The 19,434-nt window shown below is 47.2% G+C and overlaps 1 protein-coding gene across 1 annotated transcript in view; it reads left to right on the top strand.

The window, feature by feature from the left end:
* The window catches only part of LOC111148063 (adducin 2), a 98,704-nt gene that overhangs the window by 71,978 nt on the left and 7,292 nt on the right, over positions 1-19,434 (top strand). Inside the window, exons 7-14 of the mRNA XM_022504437.1 lie at positions 966-1,115; positions 2,525-2,668; positions 5,162-5,260; positions 9,516-9,689; positions 14,438-14,695; positions 15,810-15,929; positions 16,821-16,910; positions 18,855-19,002. Coding sequence (XP_022360145.1) covers positions 966-1,115; positions 2,525-2,668; positions 5,162-5,260; positions 9,516-9,689; positions 14,438-14,695; positions 15,810-15,929; positions 16,821-16,910; positions 18,855-19,002 — 1,183 coding nt within the window. The remainder of the gene's footprint in view (positions 1-965; positions 1,116-2,524; positions 2,669-5,161; positions 5,261-9,515; positions 9,690-14,437; positions 14,696-15,809; positions 15,930-16,820; positions 16,911-18,854; positions 19,003-19,434) is intronic.

Raw genomic sequence — 19,434 nt, 5'->3', positions numbered from 1 at the left:
TTATTTAAATTTTAGTTAGTTAACATACAGTGCAATATTGGTTTCAGGAGGAGAATTCAGTGATCCATCACTTACATACCATACCCAGTGCTCGTCACAACACGTGCCTTTCTAATTCCCATCACCCAGTGAGCCCTTCCCACACCCACACCCACATCCTTCCATCAACCCACAGTTTATACTTTATTGTTAAGAATCCCTCACTCCTTTTTTCCCCTTCCCATATTTCATCTGTTTTCTTTCTTAAATTCCACATGTGAGTGAGATCATATGGTATTTGTCTTTCTCCGACTGACTTGTTTCATTTAGCATAATACACTCTAGCTCTATCTATGTCATTGCAACTGGCAAGATTTCATTCTTTTTGATGGCTGAGAAATATTTCACTGTGTGTGTGTGTGTGTGTGTGTGTGTGTGTGTGTGTGTGTGTACACATCTGGTGGTTCTGGCTGGCCCTCAACATAGTAAGGCAGTGGTGTTCACACACACACACACACACACACACACACACACACACACACACTTCACATCTTTATTCATCAGTCGATGGACATTTGCGCTGTCTCCATAGTTTGACTATCGTGCCCCTTCAAATCTGTATTTTTGTATCCTTTGGGTAAATGTCTAGTAGTGCAATTGCTAGATCATAGGTTAGTTCTAGTTTTAACTTTCTGAGGAACCTCCATACTGTTCTCCAGGGTGGCCACCCCAGTTTGCAGAGAATCTGCATTTTGACTGGATCTCTAGGTGATTCTTATACCCAGTCAAGTTTGAGAAACTCCACTCTAGCGTTTTCGCTGCTGAATTATACTCAGCCAACTCTCCTGTTAGCCTGCTCCTCAATCCTGGAGAGAGTGGGTATGGCCCACCTCCTGGGAGAGTCCTGAGTGCGTTTCCCCCCCCCCCCCCCCCCTGCCCCCACCCTGTCCCCACCCTGTGCCTCTGAGTTTCTCTTCCCTGTCCAGATCAAGGTGAACATCCTGGGAGAGGTGGTAGAGAAAGGCAGCAGCTGCTTCCCCGTGGATACCACGGGCTTCTGTCTGCACTCGGCGATCTACGCAGCCAGACCCGACGTGCGCTGTGTCATCCATCTGCACACACCAGCCACTGCCGCCGTGAGTGTCCGCTCCCAGGCCAGCATTTCTGTCCCCAAGGCTGGCAGCAGGCCCATGCTGCCTGCTTCTCTGAGGGGCTCCCTGATGAAAGACTTAAGCCTCCCCAAGCTAGTGTCAATCTCCTTATTTAAAACAGTTCTGGAACGTTTTCCTGGAACTCAGGACAAGGTGAGGAGGGGAAACATCCAGTGTGGTCACCCTAATCCTCTCCATTTTTCTAAGCACAGAAGTATTCATCTGGGGACATGAGGCAAAGATATGCAGTGTTTGCTCTACTGTGTCCCCCTCCCCCCAATACATACACTCACAAATCCCACTTACCCGAGTGACAGCACCTCTTATGTTTCCACTCAGCCCAGTCCTACCAGACTGAGGGATGGCACCTGCCCCAACCCCCACCCCCAGCCCAGGCTCTGGTGAGGAGAGAGCTTGATAAAACATAAGATGGTGGGAACCTGGACTTGTCCACTTTTCATAGCCCGGGGTAGGCTGCGAGCTGAGGACAGGAGCAAGGAAAACTCAGAGCAGAAGGAATACCTTTAAGGATCAGGTTGTCCCCTCAGAGTCTCTGGCAATAAAGCACTGTAATGTCACTTGGAAAGGCAACAACCAAGCAGGTCTGGGTGTCCTCTCAACCTTCAACCCATCTTACTGACTTCTAGGCCTTACCCCTGCACGAGCAGAGTGGACTGCTCATTGGCTCAGGGTTTTTCTGCAAAGCACACCAGTTATGAGCAAGCAGATTTTCCAGAATTTGGCCAAGACTGAATGATCTGTTTGTGCTGAGTATCCATTTCTGCAGAGCCCTGGCTTACTCATGGGGCAGAATGAGGGAACAAAAGCAAGAGGCTCTCCTAAACCTCTCCATGCTCCTTGCTTTTAATAAAAGGCAGGGTATGGAGCCTGGATTTTAACCCTATTCCCTGGCACTCTTGTTGCCCTGTCACTAGTCAAAGGGGACCTCTCAATGGGTCTCCCTCTTTCCGCACTGACCTCAAGGCTGAGGATTTCCACAAGCTCACCCCAGAGGCCCCTAGACCCTGCTTCACTCCAGCCTGGTGCTAGGTAGCCCCACTACCCCCAACCTCTTCCCAGAGTCCTAGGACAAGAGAAAAGCAGGGGGGTGGGCAGCAGCACTAGCTTTCTCAAAGGCATTCTTTGTAGCAATTTTAGAGAGAGGTATATTGATATAGCTACTGTCAAAATGGTGATGGAAAGACATCAGAGGAAGCAGACAGAAAGCCAGAGCCCAGCCAGGTGCAGCAGAGTCAAAGGGCAGTGCCTTTCTTGAGGGCTTGCTCCCAAGCCCACTGGTCCCCAGAGGAGAGCCTGGCTGTGCCACTCTGAGGAAAGGGCAGAGACGGGATGGGGGAGCTGCGGGTGCTGACACTTCCATTGTCTCACTAAAGGTGTCGGCTATGAAGTGTGGCCTCCTGCCTGTCTCCCACAATGCCCTGCTAGTGGGGGACATGGCCTATTATGACTTCAATGGTGGGATGGAGCAGGAAGCGGATCGAATCAGCCTGCAGAAGTGCCTTGGACCCACCTGCAAGGTTTGCTCAGCTGTTGCGGGAAGACACTCGGGTGGGATTGCCCAAAGCCTACCTCATGAGTGACATGTGTTCAGTGGACAATGTGTAGAAGTTGCACGTAAACAAAAAAGTGAAATGAAATTCTTTATCCCATTATCCCGAGATTTTGGCGCGCATTCCACAAGCATTCACATATCTTTAGCAAACTAAGAACATAAAATTATTTTCCTTTTTTCCCTTAGTAATATCCAGTAAACACCTTTGCATATTATTAAATATTTTCCAAATCACTATTTTAAGATTTTATTTATTTATTTGACAGACAGAGATCACAAGCAGGCAGAGAGGCAGGCAGAGAGAGAGAAGGAAGCAGGCTCGCCGCTGAGCAGAGACCCCAATGCAGGGCTCGATCCCAGCACCCTGGGATCATGACCTGAGCCGAAGGTAGAGGCTTTAACACACTGAGCCACCCAGGCGCCCCTAAATCACTATTTTAAATCATTAGGTTATATCTCATCATATAAATGGCTGTGTCACCATTTACCTTAACAGTCCTCTGTGATTGGACACTGGAAGGTTCCTTGATGTAAACAACACAGGATGAAAATCCTCTTAGCTGAATCTCTGTAAGTGCTTGAGATCATTTCCTTGGGATACATTCCTAGGGATACACATTTTAGAACTCTTACTTCCTGTAGGCACATTGCCCTCTCCTCCCCCAGAATCTAGTTATGAGAATGCTGCTTCCCTGCAGTCTCCCCAAACTTGAGTGTTACCACTCTTTTTTTAAAAAGATTTTATTTATTTATTTGACAGACAGAGATCACAAGCAAGCAGAGAGGCAGACAGAGCGGGGCGGGAAGCAGGCTCCCTGTTGAGCAGAGAGCCCGATGTGGGACTTGATCCCAGGACCCTGAGATCATGACCCGAGCCGAAGGCAGAGGCTTAACCCACTGAGCCACCCAGGCGCCCCACCACTTTTTTTTCTTTTGCTAACTTGATAGAGAAAAACAGAATCTCGTATTGTTTGGCTTAAATCTAAAGACTTATTTCTTCACAGCACATCGTCAGGGGTAGGCAGCTTAGTATGGGAATTTCTGAAGCTGAGCTTAGGTTGATGGACACTTGACTCTGTCCTCGAAAGGCACTCACTGCCTGAGTCATTTCCAGTCTGGGAGCCTCCGCCTTCCCATCTCTGACACAGAGGAGAAACCCCACCACTCTCTCCCACATTCCCTAAAGCCTCATTAGTAGTGCCCGGAGAGGGAGGAGATGTTCACATCTGTGAAATGCTACAAGAATTTCAGAGATGGGGCATTTACTATCTGCAAAATCTTTTTAGGCCAGAGTCCTCCTCTCTTTCCATTTCTCTGGCACTTGAGAGGAAAAACCTCCAGCTGTTTCAGCACGAGACGATGAGATGATGAGGCCAGTAGGCCTCAGCCCGGGTCTGTGTCCCTGCTGCTGGACAGGCGTCACCTGGTTTCAGGGAGTTCATGAGGATAAGACCAATCAAGAAAACAGTTTCTGATCTGAATTTTGGGGAGTCAGGCTCTTGGTATAAACTCATTTCTGCTTCTTTCCCTTTTGTCTGCCTGTTCCTGGCAGAGTCACAAACGTTGTTCCAACAGTGAGAACACCTGGGTTCTAGTTCTGATTCTGCCCCTGATTAGCTGGGACCCTTTTGATTTCTTTAGGCTTCTGTCTCCTCTTCTGAAAAACCAGAGAGTTAGAGTAGAAGGTCACTATTGCCTCCTTCACAGAGGTGTAGGATTTTAGAGCTACTGGGGCCTCACTGAGCTCATGGAGAGGAGACTTGAGGTCCAGAGAGCTGACAGGACTCACCTGTCTCTGCAGGGCCACCCTGCAGAGAGCCACCCTCTTGGGTTCTGATTTCCAAGCCAACTAAGTCACAGGAGCAAGAGCTTGCTTTTGAGGTTAGACCCTTCTATTGGACATGAAGTAATTTCATTCACTTTAACACAGACACCAGTTTTTCAGACTTCGAAGTTCTCCAAGGCCTAAAAATCCAGGGATAGCCCAAAGAGATCCACCAAGCTCTCTAGTCTCTGTTTTAAAAAGCATCTTCTAGGGGCACCTAGGTGGCTTAGTCATTAAGTGGCTGCCTTCTGCTCAGTTCATGATCCTGAACTGATCCTGGGATGGAGCCCCGCATTGGGCTCCCTGCTCTGCGGGAAGCCTGCTTCTCCCTCTCCCATTCCCCTTTCTTGTGTTCCCTCTCTCACTGTGTCCCTCTCTGTCAAATAAATAAAATCTTTTTAAAAAATAAATTAATAAAATAAAAAGCATCTTCTATTTGTTAGGGAGGTTGCTTAGGGTTAGCATCACATGTGGGGTAGCACTGGGGTGTTTGTATGGGAAGAATGAACAAGGAGTTGAGGGCATGCTTTGGGAGTGGATATGGAAACTGATCTGGAGTAAATGAAAGATCTCTCCTTCTTCACTAAAGTTTAAACAGCTTGAAGTTTTAATTGGCCATTTGTTCCTCTGTAGATCCTGGTGCTAAGAAACCATGGCGTGGTTGCTCTAGGTGACACTGTGGAGGAGGCGTTTTATAAGATCTTCCACCTGCAGGCTGCGTGTGAGATACAGGTGAGCAAGGTCCCCTGGGGAGGGGGCCCTGGCATGGCTCTGGCAGAGGCCCCCCCGGCCGTGATTTAAGGAGTCCTGGGAGCCAGCCCTCTAAAAGCCTTGCCCTATTTCTCTGCCTTGGCACCATCTTATCCTTCTAAAGATTCACACTTATGATCAGTTTTGTAACTTTAAAATATTCATCACTGTTGCCTAACAACCAGTACCCTCCTCTTGGGGGGCAGTGCCTGGGACAGGGAGCTCCCCAGGTCCATCAGTTGGAGCGTCGGAGAAATCGTAATAGGGGATATAACAGTTCTTACCCTTAAGTGTTACCTGGGATATAATTGTTACATCTAGCTATGCCAGATAGACACCACGTCATAGGTTGGTCTTTTCTTTTTTTTTGTCTGGAGGGTGTAGTTTGAAAAGACCATGAACATGGTCTGGCCCAGAAAGGGGTGAAGTTACACATGGCAACCCTGAACACCAGGAACCCCCAGCATAACATCCAGGGAGCCCATCAGGAGGTTCTCCTAACTAGTCGGGGATGGGGTGGAGGGTGGGTGGGGATTGTCAGCAGCCATGGGACCCCTAAAGAAATGGGTGGAAAAGCAATAGGAAAACACAAATCCTATAGCTTTGCCAGATAACAAGGGGGTGTTACATAAGCCAAACACATGCCCCCTTCAGTGTGGCAAGCTGGCAGGGGTGAGTAAGGGGGTCTTGCCAGCTGAAGGCACTCACCATCCTTCCCAGCTCTGGAATATGTGTCTTTGGGTCAGGGAATTGCTTTCCACAGTCTGTTGTTTCCTCAGCTGGATATCGGGGGCCTATGGGGTCCTTGTGAGGTTGGGGCCTTTCAAATAAGGAGAGGTGTTGCTGATGGTATTTTAAGGACTCAGTTGACAGAAGGGAAAGCTAAGTGCTCCAGGATGAGTCAGTCCTCTGCAAGGTCCTTGGGTGTCCTGTCTGCCCTCCCCTGGCTGGTCTGGGCAGAGCAGTGCCCCAGGCGGAAGGCCTGCCTTTGTTTTAGGAGTTGTAGGACAGGGGAAAGAATGGGATAATCCCAGAGGTATTGCTAGTGGAGGTTCTGTAATTCCCATGGAATGAGAATTCTGCAAGTGGCACCTTTCTCAATAGTTTTTAATTGTGTATGTTGAGAGGACAGTTGTTAAGACAATGATGAAGAGGTGTTAGAAGTGGGATGAGACTGCTCCATCCCCCTAGACAGCAGTAGTCAGAACAGAAGGTGGAGAAGGGAAAACCAGGATCAAAGCAGTTCCTTTCTGATGCAGCGGCCTCCCTGCCCCAACCAAAGGTGGGCCCTGAGCTCTTACCCCTGACTGATGTTAGAACCTGGCAGACTCTTTCTTTTCCCCATATCTGCGCTCTAATGAGTCCCCCCCATCTTCCTTCTAAAGAAGAGGTTTCCACGAGAAAATAGTTCTTACAGCTTTGCAAAGACAGCATGGCCTGAAAAAGAATGGTGGGAGATCCTCTGCCTCCCCCCCATGTGGGGGGGGGATGGCTCTCTACACTGAGAAATGGCCTCTGTACTGTTTAACCAAAGGCAGGATGGCCGTCTAGCAGCTGGGGAGATGAAAGCGCAGAGCTGCCAGGCACCGGCCCCAACAGCCCCAGCGGCTTCTCTTGGCCCTGCCTGCTGTCACTTTGTTTTCAGTCAGGACTCATTCCATGGGACCTTGTTAAAGTGCATCAGGCGATGGAAGCAAATAACCCCCAGAAAAGCACCCATGGCTCTTTTTGGCTTCAGGGAGGCTTCTAGAGAGAGAAAGGAAGCTGGAGAGTGTAGAAGCAGAACAGGCCAGATTAGACCAGAGGTGTGTGTGGTTTAGGGCATGGGTGACCACAGGGGCTAGCAGTCTGCAGATGCTATTGGGATGGCAGCCCCTGGCCAGGCTCATTTCTGTTTGAACAGCCTCCACTGACATTCTGTTTCCATCGTGGGCCTCCTTTTCTCCCTCACTGACCTTGGCCGACAAGCATACGTGGCTGTGGTCATTTTAGTGGTTCAAGGCTAAGAGCCTAGTCCGTTCTTCAGGGGACAGTGTTCTCATCGCTCTCCATCGGTCTGGGGTTCTAGGAAACTGGGTCACCCCAGCTGAGAGAGGCAGCTCCCTGCTCTGCTTACAGAGCAGACTTGCTCAGGCAATTCTTCTCCATCTGCTCCCCATTGCCATGGAAACTGATGGGGGAAGAGGGAGGTGGGAGGAGGCCCAGCTCTTGTAAGAATGTGGGCAGTTCTCTCCTCCGTGAATGACTAGTCCCCTGGGCACATCGTTTCTTTCATAGTAAAACCTCTGCATATATTGATCATAAACACTGACGTGGCACTCTCTGCACCAGGTGCTCTTACATGCTTTACAATTATCACCCTCCATAATGCTCATAAGGTAGATACTACTATTTTTTTCATTTTACAGATGAGAAAACAGGCACAGAGAGGGTAAATAGCTGTTTCAGGTCACACAGCTAGTAAGTGTCAGTGCCAGGAGTCAAACCCAGGCAGCCTGTGTCCAAGTCCATGTTCTTAAACACTACACTGCACTGCCTAGAGCGGGGGGAGATGAGGGTCTGCGGGAAAGATCAGCTGACAGTCAGCACTGCAAGTCAGGATTCCAGGGTCCCAAGCCCCGCCTTGGCCAGGTGAGGGTCTGGGATGAACCAGGTAATGGATCTACCATCTGGGATTGGCTGCCATTGAGAGTGCATTCCCTCGCACTCAGCCTCTGGAGGACGCAGGACTTCGGCATGAGAAAACATGGCAACGGAGGCCCAAACCGGAATTAGTGAACGAACATAGCAAAAAGGTGGATTTACACTCTGTAATCTGTATCAACTCACCGTAACCCTTCAAACGTTTGGACAACAGTGTAGTAGGCTGCCTCACTAAGCATGCAGCTGGCTATCTTCCAGGGATACTGGACAAGGACCCTTAGCTTTGGTGGGAAGATGGCATCAATGACTATTCAAGTCTCCACCTTTGCCAGATAAAAATGCAGCCCAAATGAGTGTTCTTGCTTCCACCTCTTCACAGCGTGACAGGGGTCACCTTGCAAAGGTGGCCTGGCTGACCTCCAGGAAGTCTCATAGGAGCCATTTGTTACACTGGTGGATCTAACACGCTCTGGGGGTGTGTGACGGGTCCTCACGGGCTCATAGATGCATGTCGGCCAGCAAGCTCAATTGCATCCTTTCCTTTTCAGTAAAAACGGGAACACTGGAAGTTTATATAATCAAATCCTTCTCCTGTAATAAGTAGGCTTACAGGAGATATCAAATATTAATCTGATTGCAGCACAGGACACCTGGCTCCCTGCCGAGAAGACTCGGAAACCACGCTCTCTCCCTCTTGCTGGTCTCACCCTGGATGCCAAATCATAACCAATTATATCTGAGTAGACAGAAGGTACCATTAGATGGGTATGATTAATTAGATTAATAAATGTTTTCTAGGATCATTCTAAAATCACCTGCTGTATACACCCACCTCTTGTCCTAATACTCAGCTCATCGCCAGCAGCCACTTGTTCTGTCCCCTTGCTGAGGAGCCCAGACAGTGGAGCGAACGCTCCAAGAGCACCGGCGAAGCTTCTTGACCCTCCACGGGGCCTGGCTGTGTATTCCCAGCCCTTCAGGTGTCTTCTTCGTCTGGGTTTCCTCGACTGAGCAGTACCGCTGTGGAAGATGAGCTCTGCCTTTAGGCCAGCTCATTCGGGCCATCAGGCTACTCTCCTGGTTTATTGGCCGAGGAGCCAGCCTATTTCTTTCAAGTGACTTTTTGCTTAAAAAAAAAAAAAAAAAAAAAGGCAAGGGAAGATATTTCAAACACACAGAAAGATGCAGAAGAATAATGTACACCCACTACCCACCACTCAGATTCAAAAAAATAAAAGCCTTTTTACTTATTACTGACAAGAATTGAAGTCCCCTTTGGAGCCTTTTCTGACCGTACTCCCCACCCTCCCCAGAAATAATCACAAACTGAGGTTGGTCAGTATCCCAGGTAACTTTTCAGCCCTCTGTATTGCTTTATTCCTAAGGTTTGACACTTGCTCTTCCTCCTCTTCTATAGTTTCTAAGAACTAACATGAGGAAAAAACTGCTAAGACCTCTTTCCCTGAATGTGGGTCCATGTCCAGTAACTTTGGAGTAGCTTTTCCTCTGGGCAAGAAAAAGCCAAATACAGCTCACATTTCTGGACATGTATCCACGCACATGCATACTGAGGTCCTTCTGCTCTTCACTGCAGGTTTCTGCCCTGTCCGGCGCTGGGGGAGTGGACAACCTCATCCTCCTGGAGGAGAAGCACCGACCCCACCAAGTGGGCTCCGTGCAGTGGGCAGGGAGCACCTTTGGGCCCATGCAGAAGAACCGGCTGGGGGAGCACGAGTTTGAGGCCCTCATGAGGATGCTGGACAACCTGGTGGGTCTCCTGCCATTGCCCTTCCCAGCCAGTTGGTTGAGACTCAGTGCCCTGGAACCAGTCAGGGGGGACGCAGTATGTGGGCATGAGAACAGCATCAGGGTGAAGTTGTTAAAGCCTCATTGATTGGCAACTGTCTCAGAATTTGTGGTCATTCTAATAGTAATTGAGTTTCTTAAATGATGGCCTTCACCGCCCCCGTTCTAAAGGCTGTCGATGACATCTTATATTGTGGCACAGTTCACTCTTTTATAGTTAGTTCTGCCTTTGTTATCTCATGACTTTAATGTAGAAACCACATAATACTCTAATTTCCTTATTCTGATGAGCAGCATTCGAACAACACCCTGTCATAATGACTGAATGAATCAGTCATGTAAGGAGTTAACTGGTATGTGTCTAGGTGGGCTTTAAGGATACAAAATCTTGGAGCACCTGCGTGGCTCAGTGGGTTAAAGCCCTTGCCTTCAGCTCGGGTCATGGTCCCATCGGGCTTTCTGCTCCGCAGGGAGCCTGCTTCCTCCTCTGCCTGCCTCTCTGCCTACTTATGATCTCTGTCAAATAAATAAATAAAATCTTTAAAAAAAAATAAAGGATACAAAATCTAACAATTTGGTTGATAATACGACATATAAATAGGAGACGGTTGGAGAACAAGAAGAAAGCGTGCACGATGAGAAGCTAGTTGCAGGAAGAAACCATAACTTCTTTGACTGCTCAGAGAAATGAAGATGAAACCTATCCTTGGACCGTTTCTATATCTGATTCATGTTCCCTTCCTCACTGCTACTACCTTGGACCCTCTTTATTGTGTCCAGGTCATTGCAATAGTTAATCTTTTTCTCCTTGCCTCCAGTCCCTCCAAACCATCCCTATCTTATTACTAGGCTGACTGTGAGGGTCACTTTATACTAATGAAAAACACAACCCACCTTGAAGATACAGTTCCCATTGACATTCATGTGCCAAGTAACCCACGCCTAAATAAAGCACCAGAGCCAGACAGTTTCATATGGGAAGTCTTTCAAATCTTTAAGAAGACAGACAAACCAAAAAAACCCTTTTTTAAAAGATTGTATTTATTTATTTGAGAGAGAGAGAGAGAGAGAGAGAGAGAGTGTGCACAAGCAGGGGGAGCAGCAGGCAGAGGAAGAAGGAGAATCAGGCTCCCCACGGAATAGGAGCCTGACGTGGGGCTTGATCCCAGGACCCCAGGATCATGACCTGAGCCAAAGGCAGGTATTTAACCAACTGAGGCACCCAGGCGCCCAACATACAGACAATTCTTATGCCATTTAAATTGTTTCAGAGAGTGAAAGTGGGACATGAAACCATAATAATTATAACACATTCAGACCAATCTTGCTTTGAGTCGATAAAAAGTGCTGCATGGAAGCTAGCAGGTAGTATCTTGCATAACCTTAGAATAATAATGATACATAAAAACCAAGTGAAGGCTCATTCCTAGTATTCAAGGATGGTTTAATATCATAAATCTTTTAAATATATTTCATGATATTAGTGCATCAAAGGACCTTTTGGCCATTAATAAATATCAAAAATTATTTGATAAAAAGGTAGTGTCACTTTATACAAATAATAGCTGTTAAGAGAGGAGAAGACTTACTCGACATGATGAAAATGATATTTTTCTCAAAACAAGAGTCAATATCCTAGTAAAACACTAGAAAAATTTCCATTAAATTTTGAAACAAAACAAGTGATTCTTGCTGTCCAAACTTTTATTACTGTTCTGGAATAACACTGGAATTCAATCTAAAGTGGTGAGGTATAAAAATAAAACAAATATTGAAAAGGAAACAAAATTACTATTCAGTTTAGATAGTATGGTTACATGTCTATAAAATGTCAGAGTCAACGGAGAAAAAATATTAGAAATAGTGAGTACCTTTTAAAGTAGTCAGTTATGGGGACGCCTGGGTGGCTCAGTCGGTTAAGCAGCTGCCTTTGGCTCAGGTCATGATCCCAGCATCCTGGGTTTGAGTCCCACATTGGGCTCCTTGCTCGGCGGGGAGCCTGCTTCTCCCTCTGCCTCTGCTGCCACTCTGCCTGCCTGTGCTCGCTTGCTCTCTCTCTCTGGCAAATAAATAAAATCTTTAAAAAAAATAAAAAAAATTTTTTTAAAGTAGTTATGAAAATGTATTTAGAAATTAGTAGCTTTTTTGCATCTCAACATATAATATATTTGAAAATATAGTAATGGGAGAAAATAGCCCATTTGCAAATGCAGAAGGAACATAAAACATGAAGCAGAACTGATTTAAAGAAAACCATAATTCTTTACCAATAGGCATCAAGAGAAAACCTGAATTTAATAAAGAGCCACAATTTCCTGTTGGTTAGAAAATTCCATAGGGTTAAGAGGTTGCTTTTCCAAATTAATAAACTCCGTGTAATTCCTTCAGTGAGAGGGGAGCACAGAGGACTTAGCAAAAATGTTTTTCCAAGTGAACTTCAGAATGGATAGGAAATCCTATAGAAAGAAAAGTAATTAGGGATACTTGTCCCATCACAAGGTAAATCATGAAAAACTTCAGCAACTAAACAGAAGAGCAGAGGGGCACCAGGGCAGAATGAACAGGGGAATCAGTGGGACAGCTTAGAGAATCCAGAAATAGATCCTAAATGGATGAGAATTTAACATGCGGCAAGAAGGCATCTTATAAAGCAGTGGGAGAAAGATTGCTGGCCCTTTGGGAAATAAATAAGGTGGATCATTCCTTTCAACAAGATGAATTCCTGATTTATCAAAACTTTGAACATAAAGAGTAAATTCATATAGATATTAAAAAGAAGATTTATATTTTTGATGCTCTTGTGTTGGGAAAGAACTTGTCAGGTATGGTGGGAAAGTGTGAAATCATGATGGCAAATATTAACAGATATGATTATATTTAAATGGAAAATGTATATTTTTATAAACTATCCCTCCCATCATAAATAAAGCTAAAAGACAAACTATGGAGGAAAATACTGCAACATCTGTGACAGTCAAAAAATTAATATCCTTAATGTAGAAGGAGGTATTATGAATCAATGTGAAAACAATAAATATCTCAACAGAAAAATGAACCAAGAACACAAGCAGTTTACGAAGGAAGACATTCAAGTGGCCATTAAAAATGTCTAGTTTTACTATTAATCAAAAAAGAATTTAAAAAATTGGAGGATTTTACTTTTAACCCTTCTGATTGCCAAAGTTTTTTTTTAATTTTTAAAAATATTTATTTATTTATTTGACAGAGAGATCACAAGTAGGCAGAGAGGAAGGCAGAGAGAGAGAGGGAAGCAGGCTCCCTGCTGAGCAGGGAGCCCGACTTGGGGCTCGATCCCAGGACCCTGGGACCACGACCCGAGCGGAAGGCAGAGGTCTTAACCCACTGAGCCACCCAGGTGCCCCCAAAGATTTTTTTTTTTTTAAACCTCAGCAATATTCAGCAGATGGGAGGGAGATGAGAGCTGGGAACTCCAGCCCAACTGGTAGAAGTATAAATTGGCTCAACATTTTGGGAAAATGGTAAATACATTAAAACTTTTAATGTATATCTTTTGGCCTGGTACTTTTTATTCTAGGAATTCAAGAAGAGAATAATTTAAAGAATGAAAGAAAATAGATTTGCCTAAAGAAAAATGTATAAAGATATTATTTCACAGTAGTTTATGATATTTTAAAAATGACAAAGTGTCAGTGCTATCAATTACTTTTTACTAAATCATTAAAAAATAAAGGTTTCTATGTATTAAAGGTTCAGTAATGTGGAAAAAATCTCAATAAACTAGAAAAACAGCTTGTAAAGTTGCTTATGCAGTATGGTCCCATTTTTATCCAGTTATATATATTCTGTAGTTATATATTATATATATGCTAACACACATGCATATATATATATATATATTTATATTTATATTTATATTTATATTTATATTTATTTATTTACAGAGATGACCAGAAAGATTTTTAGTGGTTATCTCTGGGGATGAGATTTTTTTTTTAATAGAACCCACTTTTTTCTTATGTTTTTCCATATTGCCTGATTTTTCTAGATAGGTCTATATTTATAATTGGAAAAATATTTTAATATCTCTTTAATATATAAAAAAAAAAGAAGAAGAAGATAGGCAAAGCCAAGAAAGAATCATAGGAGGAGGTGTCAAGGTGGCTGAATGTTCTCACTGAGCAGGAGTCATTTCTATCTCTGTGGGACATGGTCTGTTTAGGATACAAGGATGTTCCTGAGTCAAGTTTCAGGGTTCCAAGAAGGAAATGGTTTAGAAGTCTTGGAGTCAAGAAAATGAGGGTTGACTGTTAGAAAGAGCTGGAAGGCTTTTAAAAATCCTGCAGCCCAGATCACACCCCTCTCTACTGGAAATCAGCCGCTCTGAGGTGGGCCCAGGATCCCAGTGTGTAGCCATGGCCAAGGACCCCTGGAGTAGATGGAAAATTGGAGCACTGTTAGGGTAAGGAGCCTTGTCTGTCTGGTCTGCAAGGTTCTAGGGATTTTCTTAGCTCTGATCAGAGGGCTTGTTGGGGCGAAGGAAGAGGCTGGGGGACCAGGAGAAGGGAACAATTCTGAAACACATCAAAGGAGCAGCAAGGCTGACGTTGTGTTATGGAGTTTTTGGGTTAAACTGAGTCCTTCAGAAAGAAGGAGGGCGAAGTGTGTGTGCGATATGTGCGTGGGGGCCATGTTCCCCATAGTAAGTGGTTCTGTTTCTGTCCTTTTTAGGGTTACAGAACAGGCTACCCGTACCGATACCCCATTGTTCAAGAGAAAACCAAACACAAAAGTGAGGTGGAGATCCCAGCCACTGTCACAGCCTTCGTGTTTGAGGAGGACGGTGCCCCGGTGCCCACCCTGCTGCAGCATGCCCAGAAGCAGCAGAAGGAGAAGACCCGTTGGCTCAACACGCCCAACACCTACCTGCGGGTCAATGTGGCCGATGAGGTCCAGAGGAGCATGGGCACCCCCCGGCCCAAGACCACAGTAAGGAGGAGATCGGGGTGGAGGGAGGGCATGTGGCTCCATCTGTGAGTCAAGCAGCTTTAAAAGGAGAACAGAACAAATATCCCTTGGGCTGGGTTATTCCCTTTAGGGCTTCCTCTTGGGCATCTAGGAGCAGCTGCTCATGCCCATAGAGCCTCTGATCACCAGTTTCTTGCAACTCTGCACTGAGTTTTGGGGCTGAGGAGCAAATTTCTCCAGGGGGTGAAATTTCTCCAGGGGGCTGGACCTCACTCCCAACAGCACAAAACCCAGGAGCAATTGGCTTTTGCTTCTTGCTCCCCCTTTTACAGGGTCCTTTTGGGAAGTACATGGGCATCCAACATTTGGACTGTCCATCTGGTGCAAACCCAGAAAGTGGGTGGGATATTAATTTCTATTAAGTTGTCTCCTCCCTCCCCCACCTTCTCTGTCTCTCTGTCTCTTTCTCTCTCTCTGTCTCCCTCACACACGCACCAGTACACGCACACATCAACTCTAATTTGATGTTTCATTAATAGTAAAGTAGCTGGAAGCCAAATAGGATAGCTCTTTATTAGAAAAAAAAAAAAAAATGAAGCCCTGCAAATTAAAATCAGTAAGTCAGGGCACCTGGGTGACTCAGTTGGCACTGGACTCTTCAGCTCGAGTCATGATCTCAGTCAGGGTTGTGAGATCAAGCTTTACGTGCTCCGTGTGGAGTCTGCTTGAGATTCTCTCTCTCCCTGTCCCCCTGCTCTCTCTCTCTCTCTCTCCCCCTATCTTTCTCTCCCTCTAAATAAGTAAATAAAATTGAAAATCATTAAGTCATATGATACTAAAGTTCAAGTGGCTGCCTGTTTGTCACATTGGTTGTCAAGGTTCTGAGCCCCACTCTCCAGCGCTCTTGATGGCTGACTGTTGATCTGGGGGCCTTCTTTGGCAACCAGGTCATTTGTTCCTCATCTCTGTTTTGGGAGACAGACAGTCCTGAAGGAGGCCCAAGAAGAGAGAACATCTTTGCATAGGCTTGCTGACCTTCCTTGGGGGGCCGGTTAGCCCAGATCTCAGGGGTGGGCCATAGGGGAAGATATGGTGATTTATTCCTTTGCCTTACCCTGGCCTTGTGTGTGTTCAGTGGATGAAGGCTGATGAGGTGGAGAAATCCAGCAGTGGCATGCCAATACGGATCGAAAACCCAAACCAATTTGTGCCTCTCTATACCGACCCCCAAGAAGTGCTGGACATGCGGAACAAGGTAAGACGGGAGCTGCTTCTCTTACCATCTCTTCTCCCCCAAGCGGGGAGCAATCTCAGGTCCCACAAATATGAGCTGACTTTCTGGGATGTACCTTTCTTATCAAAACCCCAGATTCCGCTTAGGGGAAAGAAACGACCATTTATGGGCCCAACTCTAGCACTGTGCTAATTCTATACTTAACGTGGTCCTAAATAACCCTCATACATATAGAGGGCTTGTGTGAGACATTAGATACGTCTAAAAAACCGGCCCACAAATTGAGTTTTTGTGAATTTTATGCTATTCTCCTTTTGGCTCATTTTCAAAATTTCAAAATCCTTTATATTTATCTCTCAACCTTTGCTTTACAGTTCACTCACTCACGTTTCTCATGTTACTTTAAAAACTTAGGTTGTAGTAGACCCCCTCCAAAAGGTCGGGTGCACTCCCAGAGCAGTGACTTACTATATGGTTCAAGGACCCTCTGCAAGGTTGGTTTAAAATGCACGTGCCCGGGTCAATCCTCTTGTTCCTCCCCAAGGAGGGACTCCAATTCAGTAGTTGTAGGGTGGCGCCAGGAGTTTGTGATGGTCAAGAAATTTCTCAGGGGCTTCAGTGAAGCGTGAGGATCCCCGTCAAGGATCTCCTGTGCCTCGTCTCACTCCTCACCTCTTACAGTTACCTCCTCAGAGTTCATGATAATCCGGTATTTTACAAACTGGTCATTTGTCTCTTAGAGGACACACTGTGTCAAGAAATAGGGGAGAGAGGCCCCTCACCCCCACTGGAGGACCTTTGTAGACCCTAGTCACAGGGCACACGAGACACCAGGATGCCCTCTGAATGCCCCCTCCCCCCACACGCTGATGCTCAACAGCTAGCTCACTCTCCCCTTCCCTTGCCTCACAGATTCGAGAACAAAACCGACAAGACGTGAAGTCAGCAGGGCCTCAGTCCCAGCTCCTGGCGAGTGTCATCGCTGAGAAGAGTCGAAGCCCGGTACAGCAGAAGCTGCCCCTGTCTGGAGGGGAAACATGTTTGCCTTCTGGGTCTTCAGTACCTGGGGCTGGGCAGCAGGACCCCTGAGTCCTCATGCCCACCCTCCCCTGATCTTGGGCGCTGGTGCTCTTGCTACAGGACAGATGCTGTGAGGACCAGGGACAGTGTGTAATTGCCCCCTGTGGGTCCCGGGCAGGGGGGCAGCAGCCCAGCCTGCCCCCGGAGTGATGCTGACTTCCATGCTTTACCCATGGAACTCCACTCTGCCCTTTGTTGGTATCCTGCAAAGTGGGCATCACAGGAGTGTGGCCGGCAGCTCCCGGCTGCTCCAGGCCTGCCTGCCCTGAGCGTTTCTGGCCTCTGTGCATGGATATGGCATCATGAGGCCATAGCTCTGGGAAGATGCTCATGGGGTCGCAGAGAGGAGGCATGTACATAAGGACTGGTGCTCCATTTGGGACGGTTAGTTGCCCACACAAACCCCCATAGAGTTAGAAAGTATAAAGTTGTTTCCATGCCTGAGATAGGACAGTGTTTGTCTAGTGCTTAGCAAAAAAGGATAAAGATCAGAATTCTGGCTTCTGTTGAAGACCACTGCTACTTATGGCAAGGTAGCAACGTGGATAGCATTTTCCTTAGTGGTAGGAAGGGGAAAGATACAGGAACTGTTCCTCTCTGGAGAGTAAAGTGAGATCGTTGAGGGCAGGCTGCAGCCCACAAGGTGGGTGCCCATGTAGGGAAGTGTGAAGGTTATGTCATTGTACCACCATTGTCACCCACTGCCACTAGCCAGGATGAGGAATGCCAAAAGTGCCATGGGACCACGGATAGAGAAACCCCATGGTACTGGGGTGGGAGCTCAATACAGTTAGCAAAATTGATAAAAACTCTGCCATTTGTGCCAAGTGTTCTCCTTGGAGTCCCTCTTCTTGGGACCCTGGGCTTGGATTCTGTTTTGAACTCTGTGATTCCTTAAGATAGGCCCGTGCTACTTCTGTTTCTGAAGATGCCATGGGCCACCCTCAGAGGACCTGGCAAGCCAGGGAAGGCAGCCCAGAGTGCATGGCATGGGCCCACTATCCTGGGCTCGCCTCCCCTGCATTTCGCGCTCTTTGGCCTCAGCTTCAGGGCGGCGCATTCTCAAAGGCCAAGCTGAGGATGCCAAATTAGGAGAGAGGGCTACGGGGTCTGAATTTTAGACCCTGTCATGGGCTAGAGGGGACAAAGGATTCCTGAAGCTCACACAAGGCCCCGCTGGTGAGCTCCCAGAGGCGGCAGCTCCACAAAGTCCCCCAGGGGTTTTGGCCAGTGTCTCTCCCCCACGTCCCCCACCAGGGACCTGCAGTCCAGGCAGGTTGAAGATCCAAGATTCAGGACCTTGGCCCCTTGTAATTTATGACTGTGTGCAAAACAGGACTAACAGTTTGGACTGAGAACGCTGAAGCCATTGTGTGTTTTGCATTTGACTTCCTGCTGTGTGCTGTGGCTTGTGCTGCTGTTGGGGGGTGGGAGGAGGGCACAGTGGGGAATGGCTGGCATGAAGCGGGCTTGAGCCAGTGCTTTGCTTGCTGGCTTTTGGCTAACTGACTCCGGGCTGTCGACTGTATTTGCGTAGTGATGGCTTGCAAGCATCCGCAGGAGGGACTGCAATAAACGTGTGTCTTCCTTCCACTTGGGAGCATCCTTCGATTTTATTTCCGGGGCAGAGGGTGGACTCCCTGCATTCATCCAGGCAGTTGCAAAGAACCCAGGTCTGGGGGTGAGGTAGCTGTGGGAAGGAATGAACAAGCCCTGCCCCAAGGCCCTGAGCTGTTTCCGAGGAGCCGCATGCCACGCTGCCCCTGGCAGGACCGCTGGCAGCCACATGAGTCTGAGAGGACGCTCGGGCCTGGGCCCTGACTGCGGCATTCAGAGAGCAACACACACTCTGTGGTTAACTTTCAGTCTACAGAGAGCCAGCTGATGTCCAAGGGCGATGCAGACACCAAAGACGACTCAGAGGAGACTGTGCCCAACCCCTTCAGCCAACTCACTGACCAGGAGCTGGAGGAATACAAGAAGGAGGTGGAGAGGAAGAAACTAGAGCTTGACGGTAAATACGCCGGGCTGGCCCAGAGTGGAGGGAGAGCTGGGGGCACCCAGAGGGGCAGCAGAACAACCAGCAAGGCTCGCTCCCGCCAGTGACCCTGGGACCCATGCCTCCCGTCTGACAGGCCCCCTGGGGCTCCGTCTAGCCTTGCCTCGCCTTCACGTTCAGCCTTCACTTCTCCCTCTCCCCCATCACATTCCCAGTTTGCCCTTCCTGCCCCATCAGCCAAGTCATATTCTTACCAGCGTGATGCTGTGACTTATGTAATGGTCCTCATGGCCCAGCACCTCACGGTGACATCGTGCTGCCATGACCTTGTCAGACCCTCTCACCTGGGCTTAAAGGAGGTAATCCTCATAAGTGCTTAGAACAGGGCCTGGAAGTACGGGGGAGGTCAGATAAAATGAGCTATGATAAGATAATTATAATAGTGAT

Source organism: Enhydra lutris, unplaced genomic scaffold (genome assembly GCF_002288905.1).
Source record: "Enhydra lutris kenyoni isolate GAN:26980312 unplaced genomic scaffold, ASM228890v2 scaffoldscaffold18, whole genome shotgun sequence".
Lineage (NCBI taxonomy): Eukaryota > Metazoa > Chordata > Mammalia > Carnivora > Mustelidae > Enhydra > Enhydra lutris.
This window is presented reverse-complemented; position numbering and strand designations above follow the sequence as displayed.